Here is a 14,052-nt window from a genome sequence, read left to right on the forward strand (position 1 = left end):
TCATCCGGTAGAAGATATTAATCATTATTTATGATTGATGTAATCATTGTTCAGGGTGTACATGTGGTCGTGAATGGCCAGGCAGAGACGGGATAAAGATTTCAATAAGTTGGATTTCCCTCCTCAGAATCACTATCGACCTACCATCCATCCAACCAACCAACCACACACTCACCCACTTTTCAATTTATATTACTTAAAAATTCCGGGATTTGGACGACCTTGCGACATTTTTAAACGGGTAGTTACTGTATCAGAATGCATTTTAATAATAACACTCCCAACCCTGTGCTTAATTGACAGTCTTTGTCATTGTTGGTGGTAGGGAGACAACTCCTACAATTTATCTCTTTTTGGTTTTGCCTTGATGCTATTTTTTTTTTTTACATATACTGTATTTTAACATCGGACGTACCCCCTGAAATGGCTTCACATATTTCTACCTTATTGTACAGGTAGACGCTGAGTGTCCACTTGTGTAACGATACAAAACGTAACCATTCCGTTTCATTTTTTTTCCTCCAAGTATTAGACAAGAAATTGCTTTTTCTTCCCCTAACCAATGTGTAACTCCTCTGTTTGTTGTCTACCCGTGTTGAAAAGTCTGCGTTCATAGTAAAGAAAGGGTCAACAGCGCCATCTAACGACGACGTGGGTGACTGCGAATCGAGGGGGCGGAGCTCCTCATCCATTTCCTCAATGTGAAGTTCTTTTAGACATTGCGCATAGTCTTGGAGAAATCGGGAGACGTGATGAATGAGGAACTTGTGGTGCGTCTCAACGACAAAGAATACGCAAACTGGCTGAAAGCGGGACAATGTCTGTACATCCTGAAAGACGCCCTCCATCCCTACACCGATGAGCAGATGCGAGTTTTTCACCGAGCTTTGCTCCGTGACAACCCTCGTCTCGGTGAACAATGCCCACGATCATGTCAGTCCGGGGACGTTAAGGTGTGAAATCACTTTCTTTTTGGCAGTTTAGAGTAAAACGTAACATATGCATGACTTACTTATCGCGGTCTCTGAGGTCACCGTCGTTTGTTGAGTGTATTGTTTACAACAGTCGTGGCAAAAGTACTCGCACGTTATGTGTTTAATATACGCTGATCTCTACAGCTTGAATATTCAGGTAAAGCACAAATAACTGAAAAATCTACCAAGGTACACTAAGCCAATGTTTTTAAATCCTATGAAATGCCTGTGCAGCTTTCCAGGGCATGCGGGCTGTGTTTACAGTGGAAGTCTGAGATCCTCCGGCACCACAGACAACCCGGTTCCACCCTCAACTGGGACAACTGTACTCCTCCTGCGTGGAGGACAAACCACTGGGAGTTGGCCAAGGTACACAAAGCACCGTCGAACCGAAATATTTGATCGGTGACATGTCCCAAAAAGCAGAGTTTTCGGCTCCCTGTAGCTTTCTAGTTGAGAGTTGACTGGGCTGTCCACCAAGGTTGTGATCCTTCAAGGTCTTTCATGTAATTTCTGGTGCAACACCTTCTACGACATTCCGCGTCTGTTTTTTGACTGTTTTTAAAGTGTTCCATTTGAAGTAGAAGCAAGTTCGCTGGCTAAAATTCCATCATAAATTGTCCACTGTTTTTGGTGTTTGTTTCTCCAGGCTTACATGCCACGAGGTCAGGCCCACATCAATGCGGCACATCAGTGCGATCCTTCTGCGCTGCTCAACCTCATCAACTTCTGTGACCTTTTTGCCTCTGTGGGTGTCCATTCGTCTCATGTGAGAGAGGTAAGCATCTGCACGTTGATGTTTTTTTTAAAAATATTTGTTTCATTTCCTGATTCATGAAACCTAATGCAAAGTGTCACTTTTGTATTCAATTGCAAGTAAGATACATGCGTTGATATTATATGTTGATCTGCGCATCCATGATCGGGTGAACATGTTTTTTTGGTCCACTTATGTGCAAAAAAAAAAGTGGGGGGGGGTGACCACATATTGTACATGGCTGTGATATAAAAATTGGAGTTTGGAATTGATCTGCCGTAATCCATGAGTAAGTGTAATGCATTTGTGAGTAATGAAAACTCACAAAAAACATAGCCCCTGGATTGGGCACCAGTGGAAGGGCACGTATAGACAAACAAATATTTGTGCTGTCATTGAGTGGGAAAATTGAAGTGAGGTGAGTAAACCGCTATGCTCATATCATATCTAATCACATATACCGGTAATAACAGAAATGTGTATTTTACAGGTGACATTATTATCCACATTTTGGTAAAGAAAAAAAAGCAAATAAAAGCTGGTGACATACCACCAAATTGTCTTTCTATGTATTTTGATAAGTTTTTTTTTAAATAATAATAATACATTTTATTTATAAGTGCCTTTAAAGCGATTTTTGGTATAGTGGTTCACATAGCAGACACAGGCTTGATTCCATTTCCAATTACAAAATGAATGGGATATGTTTGAAGAAGAAAAAAAACTATATGGATTGTTGAAATTTGTTTATGTACTGTCTAAAGAATCGCTTCTGTCTTGTGTGTGTGTTGCAGCTGATCAGATGCAGGAACGATCTGATGCATTCTCCTGACCTGCGTGTGAAGGAGGCGTGGATGAAAAAATTCAAGGTTGTACTGCGACGTTTTGTGCAGCTGTTCAGCCAAGTACCCAGCATGGCGCAGGTTGAACCAAAGCTTGCTCAGGTGAGCGTGTCCGTCCGTCCGTCTTTGTGCAGCACTTTAGTGGTTGCGGCATAGGACACATTTCGACTCGCGCCTCACACCTTTGTCTTGTAGATGCTGGCAGTCGATTTGTCAATATGTGCTATGGACGCTGTGGATTATCATGGCATGGCACTAGCTGCTGATTCTTTGGATTGCCATATCCATCTGAGGCCTGAATCAATCGGCCAATGGGAAGCTGACTTACTCCAAGAGAGGCTGCGGGAGTTGCGGCATCTGGCTGAAGATGAGACCGTGGTGAGAAAGTGAAATCCAGTCATTTCATTTCTTCATGGCGTTCTTGGCGTCTTGCTCTCCAAAATCTTTGCTTCATATGTGTTTTTAATCCGACAAATCATGTAAATGTTCATCGCCGTCGTCTTTTTACTGGACACCGTTAGACCGGTTTAAGAATTGCTTTTTCTTTTCCCAGGACACCGAGCAGCTGCTGATGCTGGACGGTTTCCTGCAAGAAAACAAAGATCTGGGCCAGAGGTTTTCTGCGGAGCTGCAGGCCATCAGCACACTGGGGACTGGACAAAAGAAGAGCTGACCAACCGTCCAGAGATTTGGGCCAAAAATGAAGGCACGTTTGAAGGTTTGACTGTCAATGATCTCTACATTACGTTTTTATGTACTATGTTCCTACTTCGGACATTTTTTCTTAAGGTTGAGAAGTACCATATGCGACTTTTACAGGTAGAAACTCCCAAAAGGCAGATTCTGAAATGTATTTTGATCCATTTTTAAATGAGAAGTGCTTTGGCTCCTTTCTTTATGTTGCTATCAATATATCTCTTGCACTATTGTTCATATTGTATCGCTATATTTTCTTGACTGTTATAGTACATGTGTATTATGCAACAAATAATGTTCCTCAATACCATCGCTGAAAGCATGAACAACAGTATCCTGGAAAAGTTTCATTTCTGTTAGATGCTGGAATTGTTAAAAAAAAAAAAATTGGGGCGTCAATTGGATGGGAGCCATTACATAGTAATAATGCCTGTGATTGAAATGATTTTGACTTGACTGTGGAAATGGAGGCTCATTCATTTTCAGGTCCCTTTGAGAGAAGCTCAGATTCCTTTTGATGGCTAATTGAGGATGATCCTTTTCATGGATAATTAAAACGTAAGGCTGAAGTTACTGTACCATGACATTTCCGAATCACTTTGTGTGTCATTGATTGTGCAAATGGCGACACTGCGATCCAAAGGAGGAGAATGAGCTCTTGCACATAGATTGCTTGCATCTACAATGTGTATTCAGGCAGTGTTGTTGGCCAACGGCGCGTTCATCAAGCGGACAAACTGAAAATGAGAAGAGTATAACGCAGTAAAGGGACATCCATCACCGGTGTTCTGTCATTTGTGTCAAATTACAAAATCATATCAGGACCCAAAAATAAATAAATAAAATCTCACGGTGTGATCCGCCGACAGGGACATGTTGCAGCTTTAAATCATTTTGACAAATAATATCCCAGGCTGCAGTTTCACCAACCACTTGACCTTGGCAGTGCAGGATAGTATTTCAAAATTCCTAGTCTGACTTGTTTTAGCCAAACAGCACATTTGACAATAAAGTTGTATCCAATCCAATCCAAATGTAAACAAATATGCAATGCCCTCAAATCCCTTTAGCGGTCTTAATCCATTTCTTCAATCCAATTTATTATTACAGATGCAACATTTGACCTGATGCCTTTATTATACGCAGTGTATGTATGAATAACCACAACAATGTGCATTTCAACTCTTACACTAGCGTGCCTTTGCGCCTGACTATAAAACATTTTATATACGTCAGTTGTCGTCAAACATCAAAAAGTCAATAAAGTGAAGTCTTTGGCGATTGCATTACTGAAGCACAAAAGCTGCTTGCTGTTAACAGCCCGCTAACCTCTCAAGGTCACCAGCTAGCTGGATAGCTCACCTGGTAAAAACCCCGATTTTGATGAAAGGATTTATTATTGTGAAAGATTAATTATGACAATGTCATAATAATCCCTTTGTTACAATGATTTCATCAACTGCTTCTCTGTGTCCTCCACCACTGTGATCTCCTCCTCATACTTCACAGATGGAGTGAGATGATAAAACTGCAGAAAAACAAACAAACACGAAAGTCAAAACATGTTTCTTGTTGATCATTCGATATGAGAGGGATTGCTTGTCCAGTGTGAGAACAAGTGTAGTCATGTCCTTACATTGAATACATTATTTTCCTCCAGGAAATATTTGTACTTTAATGGGGGACGAGGAATTGTGGGATACAGAACTTGTGTCACCCTAAAAAAACAAACAAAGAATAAAACACGCAATGCTTTACCAGAGTATGTGAGGGATTTGATTTTGGAACTTGTTTTCAAATGAGTGACATAAAAGAGATACATTCAGTCAGAGTGTGGCGTTTGCATGTTCTCCCCAGGCCTGCGTGGGTTTTCTCCGGGTATTCTGGTTTCCTCCCACATTCCAAAAACATGCACGATTGAACATTCATAATTGTCCCTAGGTGTGGGTGTGAGCGTGGGTGGTTGTTCATCTCTGTGTGGCTGGCGACCGGTTCAGGGTGTCCCCCCTGCCTAGTGCCTAAAGACGGCTGGGATGGGCTCCAGCACGCCCCGCGACCCTTGCGAGGATTAAGCGGATCAGAAAATGTATGGATGGATGGATTCTTAATGATGAATTGATTACGATAGCTATACTGTACCTACAAGGAACCATATTTTAGTTAACTCATTCTTGTCACTCATTTTAGAGTCCCATTTTGAAACCAAGACACAATACCTCTGATTGCGGACAAACAGCAGCAAACTCAGGAGGATCATCGGTATTCCGACTGCAATTGCGACGATCACCGTGATGTTGAGTGTGTAAAATGACTGTTCTATTGCTGTAAAAGAAAGATGCATGTAGTGAGTGCATACTGTACACGGAACTGAGCTGATTGCACTTTAGTAGGATTGATAGTGACAACTAGAAAATACAGGCGTAACCCCAAAATCGGACACCACAAAGTCATCCAATTTGGGAATAAATTGGCAAAATGTTCAGAATTCAGCACACCTCACTTGAGTTCATCGTGCTTGGCAGTTTATACCACTGCATGTGCCATAACCACTTATTGACAAGGGTCATTCAGTGGTTTTATCAAGCGCTAACTCAATGACGAAAAAGACAATTGTTGAAGGTTTGTACGTATTTAAACCCCCTACTCCCATCGTTAGTTGTCAACGCCAAAGCAGTTCTCAACATTGGCCTAGTCATAGGTGTGGTGCAAATCGGTCAGTAAGTTTGGGGCCGTGCTAAAAACAGAATGTTGGTGTTGCATTAACACCACTCAGTAGTAAAATAGCCTGCGTAGTCTCAGATGTAACAGTGATACGTTGTTAACGTATGAAGACATCTCGGAAATATTTCAAATTGGGAAAATGTGTAATGTCTCTTCTTAGGGGTAACAGATTTGACAAGGACATGGTGAGAGACGAAATAAGTCAAGCCAACATGATGCCGTGAAAGAAGCACAATGTCGCCGTGACAATAACAGATCTTATTTTCCTTATTGCATGTGTGGACAGGCAAGAACAAAACGACAACACGAGCGCTGCCGTGATATTTTAGGGTCGAATGACTTCATACTTACTAACAGTGTTACTCCAATCACTCCATAATTTTGGCCCAAAACAACCATCCGTTTTCCTGGTTCTGACCCTCACATTGTAGGTGGACTCTGGATTGGCATTTGGGATTGTATAAAATAGATCGCATCTCTGGATTGGTGATTCTTCCTGTTCACCAATAAATCACAGTCATTTATACCTAAACTGTGTTGTAGATTTTATCTACAGGATAACATTTGGATATACAGTACAGTGAATTCATACAGGATAATACCTGGTGTCCCATATCCAACTGGTATTCAAAGCATGAGGGTTGGTAGTTAGCACGACCGCGGGGCATGTCCCAAGTCACCACGAGGCCTGAATCTTTGACTGAAGCCGAAACGTTTCCAGGTGGAGGCAAGACCTCTGTCAACACAATGCAATAAAAATCGGTTTGATCCAAGAGCGACTTGCACTGTTTTGGTTTTTTTTTTTTTTTTTTTACCCATCATTTCTGTGTCGTATACGTAGTTGTAGACAGCCCATTTACGGTGCAGGGACACATTGAATCGCATGATGACATACAACTTCTCATATTCCCTCAGAACAACAGAAGTTGATCCAGAATGTTCTTCAGATATAAGACTGAGGGAGTGAACTGTGCTGTTATTATCACAAATGCTGCAGGGATAGCAAAAAAAAAAAGTTATGAAATGCAAAGGTGTCAACATTTTGAAAATCTTCATATGCGCCACAGGGTAATGTGCAAGTACTTTAATAAAGACGCTAAAGATATAAACCTGATATAAATAGAGAGCTGAGCCTCCTGAAGTGAAGTGGGGAAGTTCCATGAGCAGTTGAGAAGATTTGTTGGGTAAAGGAAGCAGCGAAAGTTGTCATCCTCGGCAATATTCACAATGTCATACTTTTGTTCTGAGAAACTCGACACTTGGAGCTAGAACATAAATAAATGTCCATTTGAGCAAATTGTATTCACACAGATTAGGAACTTAGAAGTTCAAGCATGTGTTTCATACATTATCAATTGATAGTTCATCTTGGCAGACCTCTCCTTTGGTGGTCTCTGTTGATAAAGAACATACAGTAAATTAGTACGGTATATTTAATGCACACCATATATATAGAGAGAGATGCACCATCAACATTGTTGTTTGCTTGCTTGTTTGTTTGTTTCGGTTTCTGTGCAAAAACATATCCATCAACTGCTTGACAAACAATAGGCCTATTCTCCAAAATGTAACTTGTAAATAAGATCATATGAAAAGCGAAGTGTAAACTACGCCGCCAATTTTTTTACGGAGTGGTGTTGATGAAACTGTTTTTCACGATGTAGAGCCACAGTACCCCCCGTCCCCAAGTTTTACCTCGAAATCAGCTTGAACGTGCCTAATGTTTCATTTGAGCAGAAGTATTCAAATATATGGCTGTCGGGTGTTCATTTTGTAACCGGAGTGTGTACTCTTGACATTGACTATATTCAATCATCTATGCTCATTGGCACCACCTAGTGTAGATAAACGGCCATGTCAGTTTACGTTCATCTGATGACGATATAAACGGAAGACACAGGGTAGTTTCTCATCCCCGCTTTTTATTTCACGTTTCGATGAGCGTTTTTTAGACACAATATGCGTCCATACGGTGACGCAAGATTTTGAGGATTGTATTTGGCTGCCAGGCCCTTTCCGTGTGCGCATGCGTAAAATCTACCTTCGGCTCGGTCTGCGCTCATCGTCTGCGGTCTGTATCGTCCTGTCTGTTTTGACAGCGCCTCCTGTGCGTATAGGTGGCTGTGTTTGTGAGTGATCAATTGTTATTTACCGCTTTGAAAGGCCCACAGAATCAGCAGACTCCAACAAAGTAGTGGATGAGTTGGACACATCTTCATGGGCAACCTGCAACTGCACACGCAGAAATTAAAGCAAGCAAAGAAAGTGAATCGATATTCTTGAGGCCACACTTCTCATTTAATGCAAATGCAAAATACTTGACCGACGTCTGAAACTTCCTCTTTGTCACAGAAAGAAGCGGTCATTCAGGAAGCAACTAAATCCGCACACTTTTTATATATATATGATAGAAAATTGTCCTTCTAACCTTCCAGTTACTTTCAATTGCGGGTGCCATTTACGTAAACGTGTCTAATGTATGAAATTGTTCAGCAACAATACACCTAGGAATGCTTTGTCAACACATCAATTTGACTAATGGCCTCTATTGTCAGGATGTATGATAAATGTCTCTTCTTAAAATTTTAATGTGAAATGTTAGCGTTAAACGATCGTAATTTGAACAAAAAAGTTCTTACCTCCTACTTGGTTGACATTCCTTCGTTCTCTGTCGGAAGAATGTCACATTTCTGGAGAAAGAAGAAGTATGATGTCACATACTGTTATGAGCTTCAGGGAACTGCCAGTTTCTTGTATTCAATATTTTTACAGTAAAGTAAAGTATTGCAATGTGATTTAAGAATAACTACAATGCAAACTTGTGAATTGAAAAGAAAACCGAAGCAAACAACAATTAAATGACACGTTTAAAATAAATTCTTTGTGAATTGGAATGGCTAATGACATCATGCTAAATGCCCACAAGTATTCAGGATTTGAAGAAGGGGTTTTTCAACATGTTTTTTTTCAATGAAACCAAATCGTTTCTTGTGCGACCGTTTCTTTCCAAATCGGCCTGCCCGCTGACACGCAACTTTACGGCACTCGAGCCGCGGTTGCCGTGACAACTCTTGACAACGCGTCTGTCGTCTGATCTCGAAAACGTAAAAGACGATTTACGACCGAGAAGAGGAAAAGACCCGCACATACGTCGTCCGTCGTGTCACACTGTCGACTGTTCCCATCGCGAGTGGGAGGTCTGTTTTCAACGCAGGACAAACATGGAGTCCCCTGAAAGGGTTGAGACTCCACCGCGCTCCCCGGCGGGGGCCAAGGCTGGCAAGGACGTTTCAGAGATGGTGGCCTCCGAAGAAGCGGTCGCGTTCATGTTAAGCATCGGTGAGTCCACTGGCGACCAAGTTTATCGAAGACCCCCCCCCCCCCCCTCCTCCCGAGAACACGACCACCTGTTTTTGGCACGCACCCGTTGAGACGCTCACGCCACCACCAGACACGTTACTGGAGAATTGGAACGAGATTTCAAATAATCCATGCACAATAAATAAATAAAATAATGCCCACATTTAAATTCAATCGCCTTTGGGTGCTACAATGTCCTTTCCCCCCCTTTTCCTTTCTGCTAGACGCCTAACAATAGCAGACAAAATAAATCTGATTTGTTTGGTATGATTTTGTTGATATGTTGTATTGTGAAACATTTTAATGTTAATTGTTGTGATTGTGTCTCAAAGCTGTTTCTCACTGCATATACACAACCCAGTTACTAAATGAAACCTTTTGTCTCGAACATTTTATGCCCAGTATCAGCTAATTACTTAGCTCTCCAAGTACCACCATCATGACCACCATTAAAAATACAGCGGTTGCAGTAAGGGAAAGTGCTGTTTGAAAAGTAAGAATGAGCAGCTGATGTTTTTTTTTTAACTCAAAGGCCTAATCTTGTCTTTGCCAGAGCCCGTGGAGCTGACCAAATGTGTCTTTGCGGACTCTCTGGTGACCATGTCAGAAGGGGGTCGAGACTTGGGGAGGTTCTGCGTGTCAGTGGAGTTTGCTCATAGAGCTCATCAGCCATGCGTGCTGCTGCACGCACAAAGCCAGGGGGCTATCGACGACTCCCCATGTGGAACGACAGTGACAGGTGAGTGGGGGCCCTGCCCAACCTTTCTGCACATGAACATTCTGGCCACACCCGGGCCATGCCTCCACGGGGCTCTCAGTAAAAAAAAAATGTTCTCAATTTCTGCCAATAGTATTAATTATTGATCATTCATACACCTGCTATGAGGTCAGTAACACTGCTGCAACTGTGCAATTCTGGCATGATCCATTTTTGTCAGCCTGAAAACGTCATTACCCCCAAAAACTATTTGCAACATCAGTCTGAACAAGGCCACATTTCTGATGCAGGCATTTGGATGTTATTAATTCTAATGGTCTCTGTGTTTGGTTCACCATGTTAGCTTACCTAACTGCTGACCTGGAGGTGCTGGAGGAGGATCACCACGAGTATGTCAAGGCAGGTCACCCACCCGAATCCGTTCCAGGAAATGCATTCATGGCATGACCCCCCTGATACCGTTAAAAAAGACGTGACTTTCTTTTTAGCTTGATGACCATATTTTGGACAAGCAATGTCACATGGTGCAATGTGATGGAGAGATGATTATTGAAAGAGTCACCACTGATGGAAAGGTGAGTTTCGACCAAAGTGTAACCAAAGAGAGAAAGTGGCAAAAAAAATGTGTACAAATCAATACAAATTTAATTATGTATACATGTGTTAGGTTTAGGCACTCTATTGATGGTTTCTATAATTGTGACATGATAGTATTGCTATTAAGAGGTAGATTAAGTCGGGTAATTCCCCACGAAAGACCAAGGTCCCAAATGCACGACTCAAGCCGGCGCAATATAATAAAACTCAAGTCCTAAGACAGTGTAAGATTTTGTGTGTGTGTGTTTGTGTGTCCAGGAGGTGACAAAGGACAGTGTTACATATTCCATGGCTGCCCTGAGAGGCCTTGTGACTGAGGGTTCCAACTTCTTGCTCATGCGTCTTCTTGCGTTGAGGAAGAAAATCCCAGAGCACATGACTTGCATCTCCTTTGACCAGAAGTTACACATCAGCTGCACGACTTTTGTAAGTGATGATAAAACCACCGAATGTGTTTTTGGTCCGTTCACATAATATAAACATCCTTCCATTCACATACACAAACCCTGTCATGTAATCCTGCCAAAATCCTGTCATGGTCTGTTTGTCCATTCACATATTGTAAACCTCTGTCCATATGTAGACAATGTAAACATCACTTTCTATTCACATGCACACAAATTGAAAGCATCGGTATGAAAGCAATGTACTTCTCTCTGGCGATTCACATATAATGTCATTGTCTGTCCATTTACAGGCAAATACACGGTAATTTAAAAATATGTGGGGGGGGTGGGTTGATTCAAGTGATCATGAGTTCCTGATCCCTTTTTTTAAATTATTCTCTCTACCTTGGGATCTGAAATAAATGATCATGTATAGAATATGTTGGTTAATGAAAAGAACTGTTGTGCAGAACTACTTAAATCGAAAACAAACCTCTTTGACGTTGGGGTAAAAGACGGCGTAAGACAAGGAGCGGATGTGGCGACATGTTCCGTCCATTTTGTAGACTCCTTTGTCCTCTCTATGGGTTGCTCAGATGGAGCCTGGATGACTTTGGGCGAGAGGCAGCTGCCAATAAAGTTTTTTTTTTCATTGCGATCTTATGTTTGTGTGTGCCCAGCGAGGACTGGAACAGGAACAGATGGAGATTGAGGGAGAAACCGTGGAGGTATTTGGAGTGGAGAGGATTGTTCATTCTGTGGATGAAAGCCCGACTACATGGCAGTGCTACTTTTTGGCCGATGGGTAAGAGCCATTCGATCAATGCAGATTAAAACGCTGAAGAAACGTTTCACAGATTCACAGATTAGTATGCCGTGGGGACAGAATACAAAACTGTGGGTCCACACGAGTAAATTGAGGGAACATATTAGCTTCTTTTTTTTTTTTTTATTATAACCTGCCACTCGAGGGGCTCCGTACATTAGCACTACCACATCTATCCTATATTTATGCACGTGTGACTTCTGTGCTCTTCCAGTGACAAAAAGCACCGAATGTCATTGATTATAAAGTACACTGGAGATTCTTGTTTCTTTAGGCATCTTGCTCGCAGATCGCAGATGGGATCTCCGGTTACAATGAGGTTACTGCAACTCCCATCACAGAAAGAAGAAGGTATTAACACCTGCATTATGTATAGAATACTATTCTGTCATGTAATGGGCTTTGTTTATATGTAAGTGTGTTTACATTTTCATAGCTTATGATAAAATCCCTCTGGTTTGGGAAGAAGACATACAGATGCGTTCTAAGTTCTTGGACAGAAAGGTAAGAAAAAAAATGTTCAATTAAAGTACCGTAATGACACCATCACTACACGTCATCAAGTACACAAGTACCAGCTAACTGTATACAAATGCAATAGTTTTATTCAAAAATATATGCCTTTACAATTATGAGTACACCAGTGTTGAACACTGAAACCACAAGTTGCAGGGTATGTTTCTGACCCGACCATAATAGGCTTTCATGGGGCATATTGGCGGCAATGAACTATGTTGAAGTTAATTGAGAAGTCTAATTTATATGAAAGAAGTGCTTTTCTACCACCTTGTGGCTTACATAGGCAATTTTAAACCTTTTGGAGGGGCATTGGTGACTCTGGCATTTTCGCTGGAAGACATGTTTTAGTCCTTATCCCCCGTGACTTGTGGGGGAATGTGAAAGAGCTAAATAAGGAATCCAAGTGATTATAAACGGCGCCATTGTACTGCTATACATCTATTGCTAAATTACTGTACCTTCCTAACTCTCACTATCAAAATGGACTCTTTCAAAAGGTCACAGTATTTTCTACAGATCTTCTGTTGAGACTTACTAAACCGTGACAGCATTCTGGCCGGTATTCTGGATCATTCTGAACATCTGAGTGTGCCTTGTTAATTCCTCCAAATCGATTTGAACATGGTATGTGTTTGTGGCATCGTTGCAGGAGGAGTTGAAAGCTGACCACGCGTCATATTTAAGAGCGCACCCAGAGATCCGCGCACTCATATCTGACTTCCTGCAATTTTTGCTCCTCAAAAAACCAAATGATGTCTTCCAGTTTGCCAAAGAATACTTCCTCCCCTTCACCTCAAACACAAGCCTAGATACCTGATTACGTTGATATCTCACATTTTCACAATCACAAGTTTATATAACAGCTGTTCATTCATCAACACTGGCTACCTTTATTTTATTTTAGTGACATTTGGCATTAGTGTTTGTGATGAAAAGAAAATGTGTTTCTCAGTGTGACGTTGCATGCGATTGGATGGCAACCAATCCAGGATATAGCCTGCTTCTCACACAAAGTCAGATCGGATAGGCCCCAGCACTCCATTCACCCTTATGAAGATAAGTGCTATAACAAATGAATGGATGGATGAATGAAAAGAACACGGAAAAAGAAAGGTGGCCGGGGGGGGTGACTGGACAGGGCGGTTGGTTTTCGGAATTAAGCGAATAATTGGACTTGGATAATTAATTGACTGGACAAGACACCTTTCATAATAGGAACGCATTCAAGAAAATGTCATTGAAGACAAGAAGAATCACCAGAAGGAATTAATTGATAAATGTGCCACGGAAAGGATTACAAATGACAGATCCTTGGAAAGAACGAAGAATAAAAATATCATGTTGTAAAATACTGCAAAATCCAAATTAAATGTAATTAATATGCTGTATTATCCACACTGGAAATTAAGTGTACGACTTTATTGAGCCATCCTTGACGTGTTTTTTCAATGCATGTTGTGTATTGTAAACTGCTGTTGAATAAACATAGCTAAACACTTCTCACTAGTGGGTAGCGATAATTTACCTAAGCACATTTGACAACCACCATTAAACACCGCCAGATCGGTTTTGTGAATGTTGACTGTGTAACTTAGTTTAGGGGTGAATATTAAAGATGAAGTGAGTTTGTTGATTATTTATTGCTTCAGAGTCGTG

The 14,052-nt window shown here is 41.3% G+C and overlaps 3 protein-coding genes across 4 annotated transcripts; 2 read left to right on the forward strand and 1 right to left on the reverse strand.

Moving 5' to 3' along the window:
* Positions 1 to 647: 647 nt before the first annotated feature.
* LOC127587636 (uncharacterized protein CXorf38 homolog) lies at positions 648 to 4,101 on the forward strand. Of its 2 annotated transcripts, none has more exons than XM_052046106.1 (6): positions 648 to 953; positions 1,209 to 1,343; positions 1,624 to 1,752; positions 2,526 to 2,675; positions 2,769 to 2,951; positions 3,127 to 4,101. In XM_052046106.1, the coding sequence occupies exons 1-6, from the start codon at positions 753 to 755 to the stop codon at positions 3,244 to 3,246; spliced, it is 918 nt and encodes a 305-aa protein (XP_051902066.1). In that variant the 5' UTR covers positions 648 to 752; the 3' UTR covers positions 3,247 to 4,101. The 2 variants fall into 2 exon arrangements, with proteins under 2 accessions (XP_051902066.1, XP_051902067.1); XM_052046107.1 differs by lacking the exon at positions 648 to 953 and adding an exon at positions 960 to 1,131.
* LOC127587633 (granulocyte-macrophage colony-stimulating factor receptor subunit alpha-like) lies at positions 3,939 to 9,246 on the reverse strand. Its single transcript, XM_052046103.1, has 11 exons — positions 9,141 to 9,246; positions 8,630 to 8,680; positions 8,143 to 8,222; positions 7,338 to 7,384; positions 7,101 to 7,255; positions 6,806 to 6,981; positions 6,593 to 6,726; positions 6,342 to 6,486; positions 5,486 to 5,591; positions 4,906 to 4,987; positions 3,939 to 4,797 (listed from the first exon to the last, which is right to left on the reverse strand). The coding sequence occupies exons 1-11, from the start codon at positions 9,173 to 9,175 to the stop codon at positions 4,711 to 4,713; spliced, it is 1,098 nt and encodes a 365-aa protein (XP_051902063.1). The 5' UTR covers positions 9,176 to 9,246; the 3' UTR covers positions 3,939 to 4,710.
* catip (ciliogenesis associated TTC17 interacting protein) lies at positions 8,677 to 13,899 on the forward strand. The gene is made up of 9 exons (XM_052046104.1): positions 8,677 to 9,329; positions 9,904 to 10,089; positions 10,412 to 10,467; positions 10,557 to 10,643; positions 10,924 to 11,091; positions 11,732 to 11,856; positions 12,152 to 12,228; positions 12,314 to 12,381; positions 13,046 to 13,899. The coding sequence occupies exons 1-9, from the start codon at positions 9,212 to 9,214 to the stop codon at positions 13,211 to 13,213; spliced, it is 1,053 nt and encodes a 350-aa protein (XP_051902064.1). The 5' UTR covers positions 8,677 to 9,211; the 3' UTR covers positions 13,214 to 13,899.
* The last annotated feature ends 153 nt before the right edge of the window (positions 13,900 to 14,052 follow it).

Source organism: Hippocampus zosterae, chromosome 15, assembly GCF_025434085.1.
Source record: "Hippocampus zosterae strain Florida chromosome 15, ASM2543408v3, whole genome shotgun sequence".
Classification (NCBI taxonomy): domain Eukaryota; kingdom Metazoa; phylum Chordata; class Actinopteri; order Syngnathiformes; family Syngnathidae; genus Hippocampus; species Hippocampus zosterae.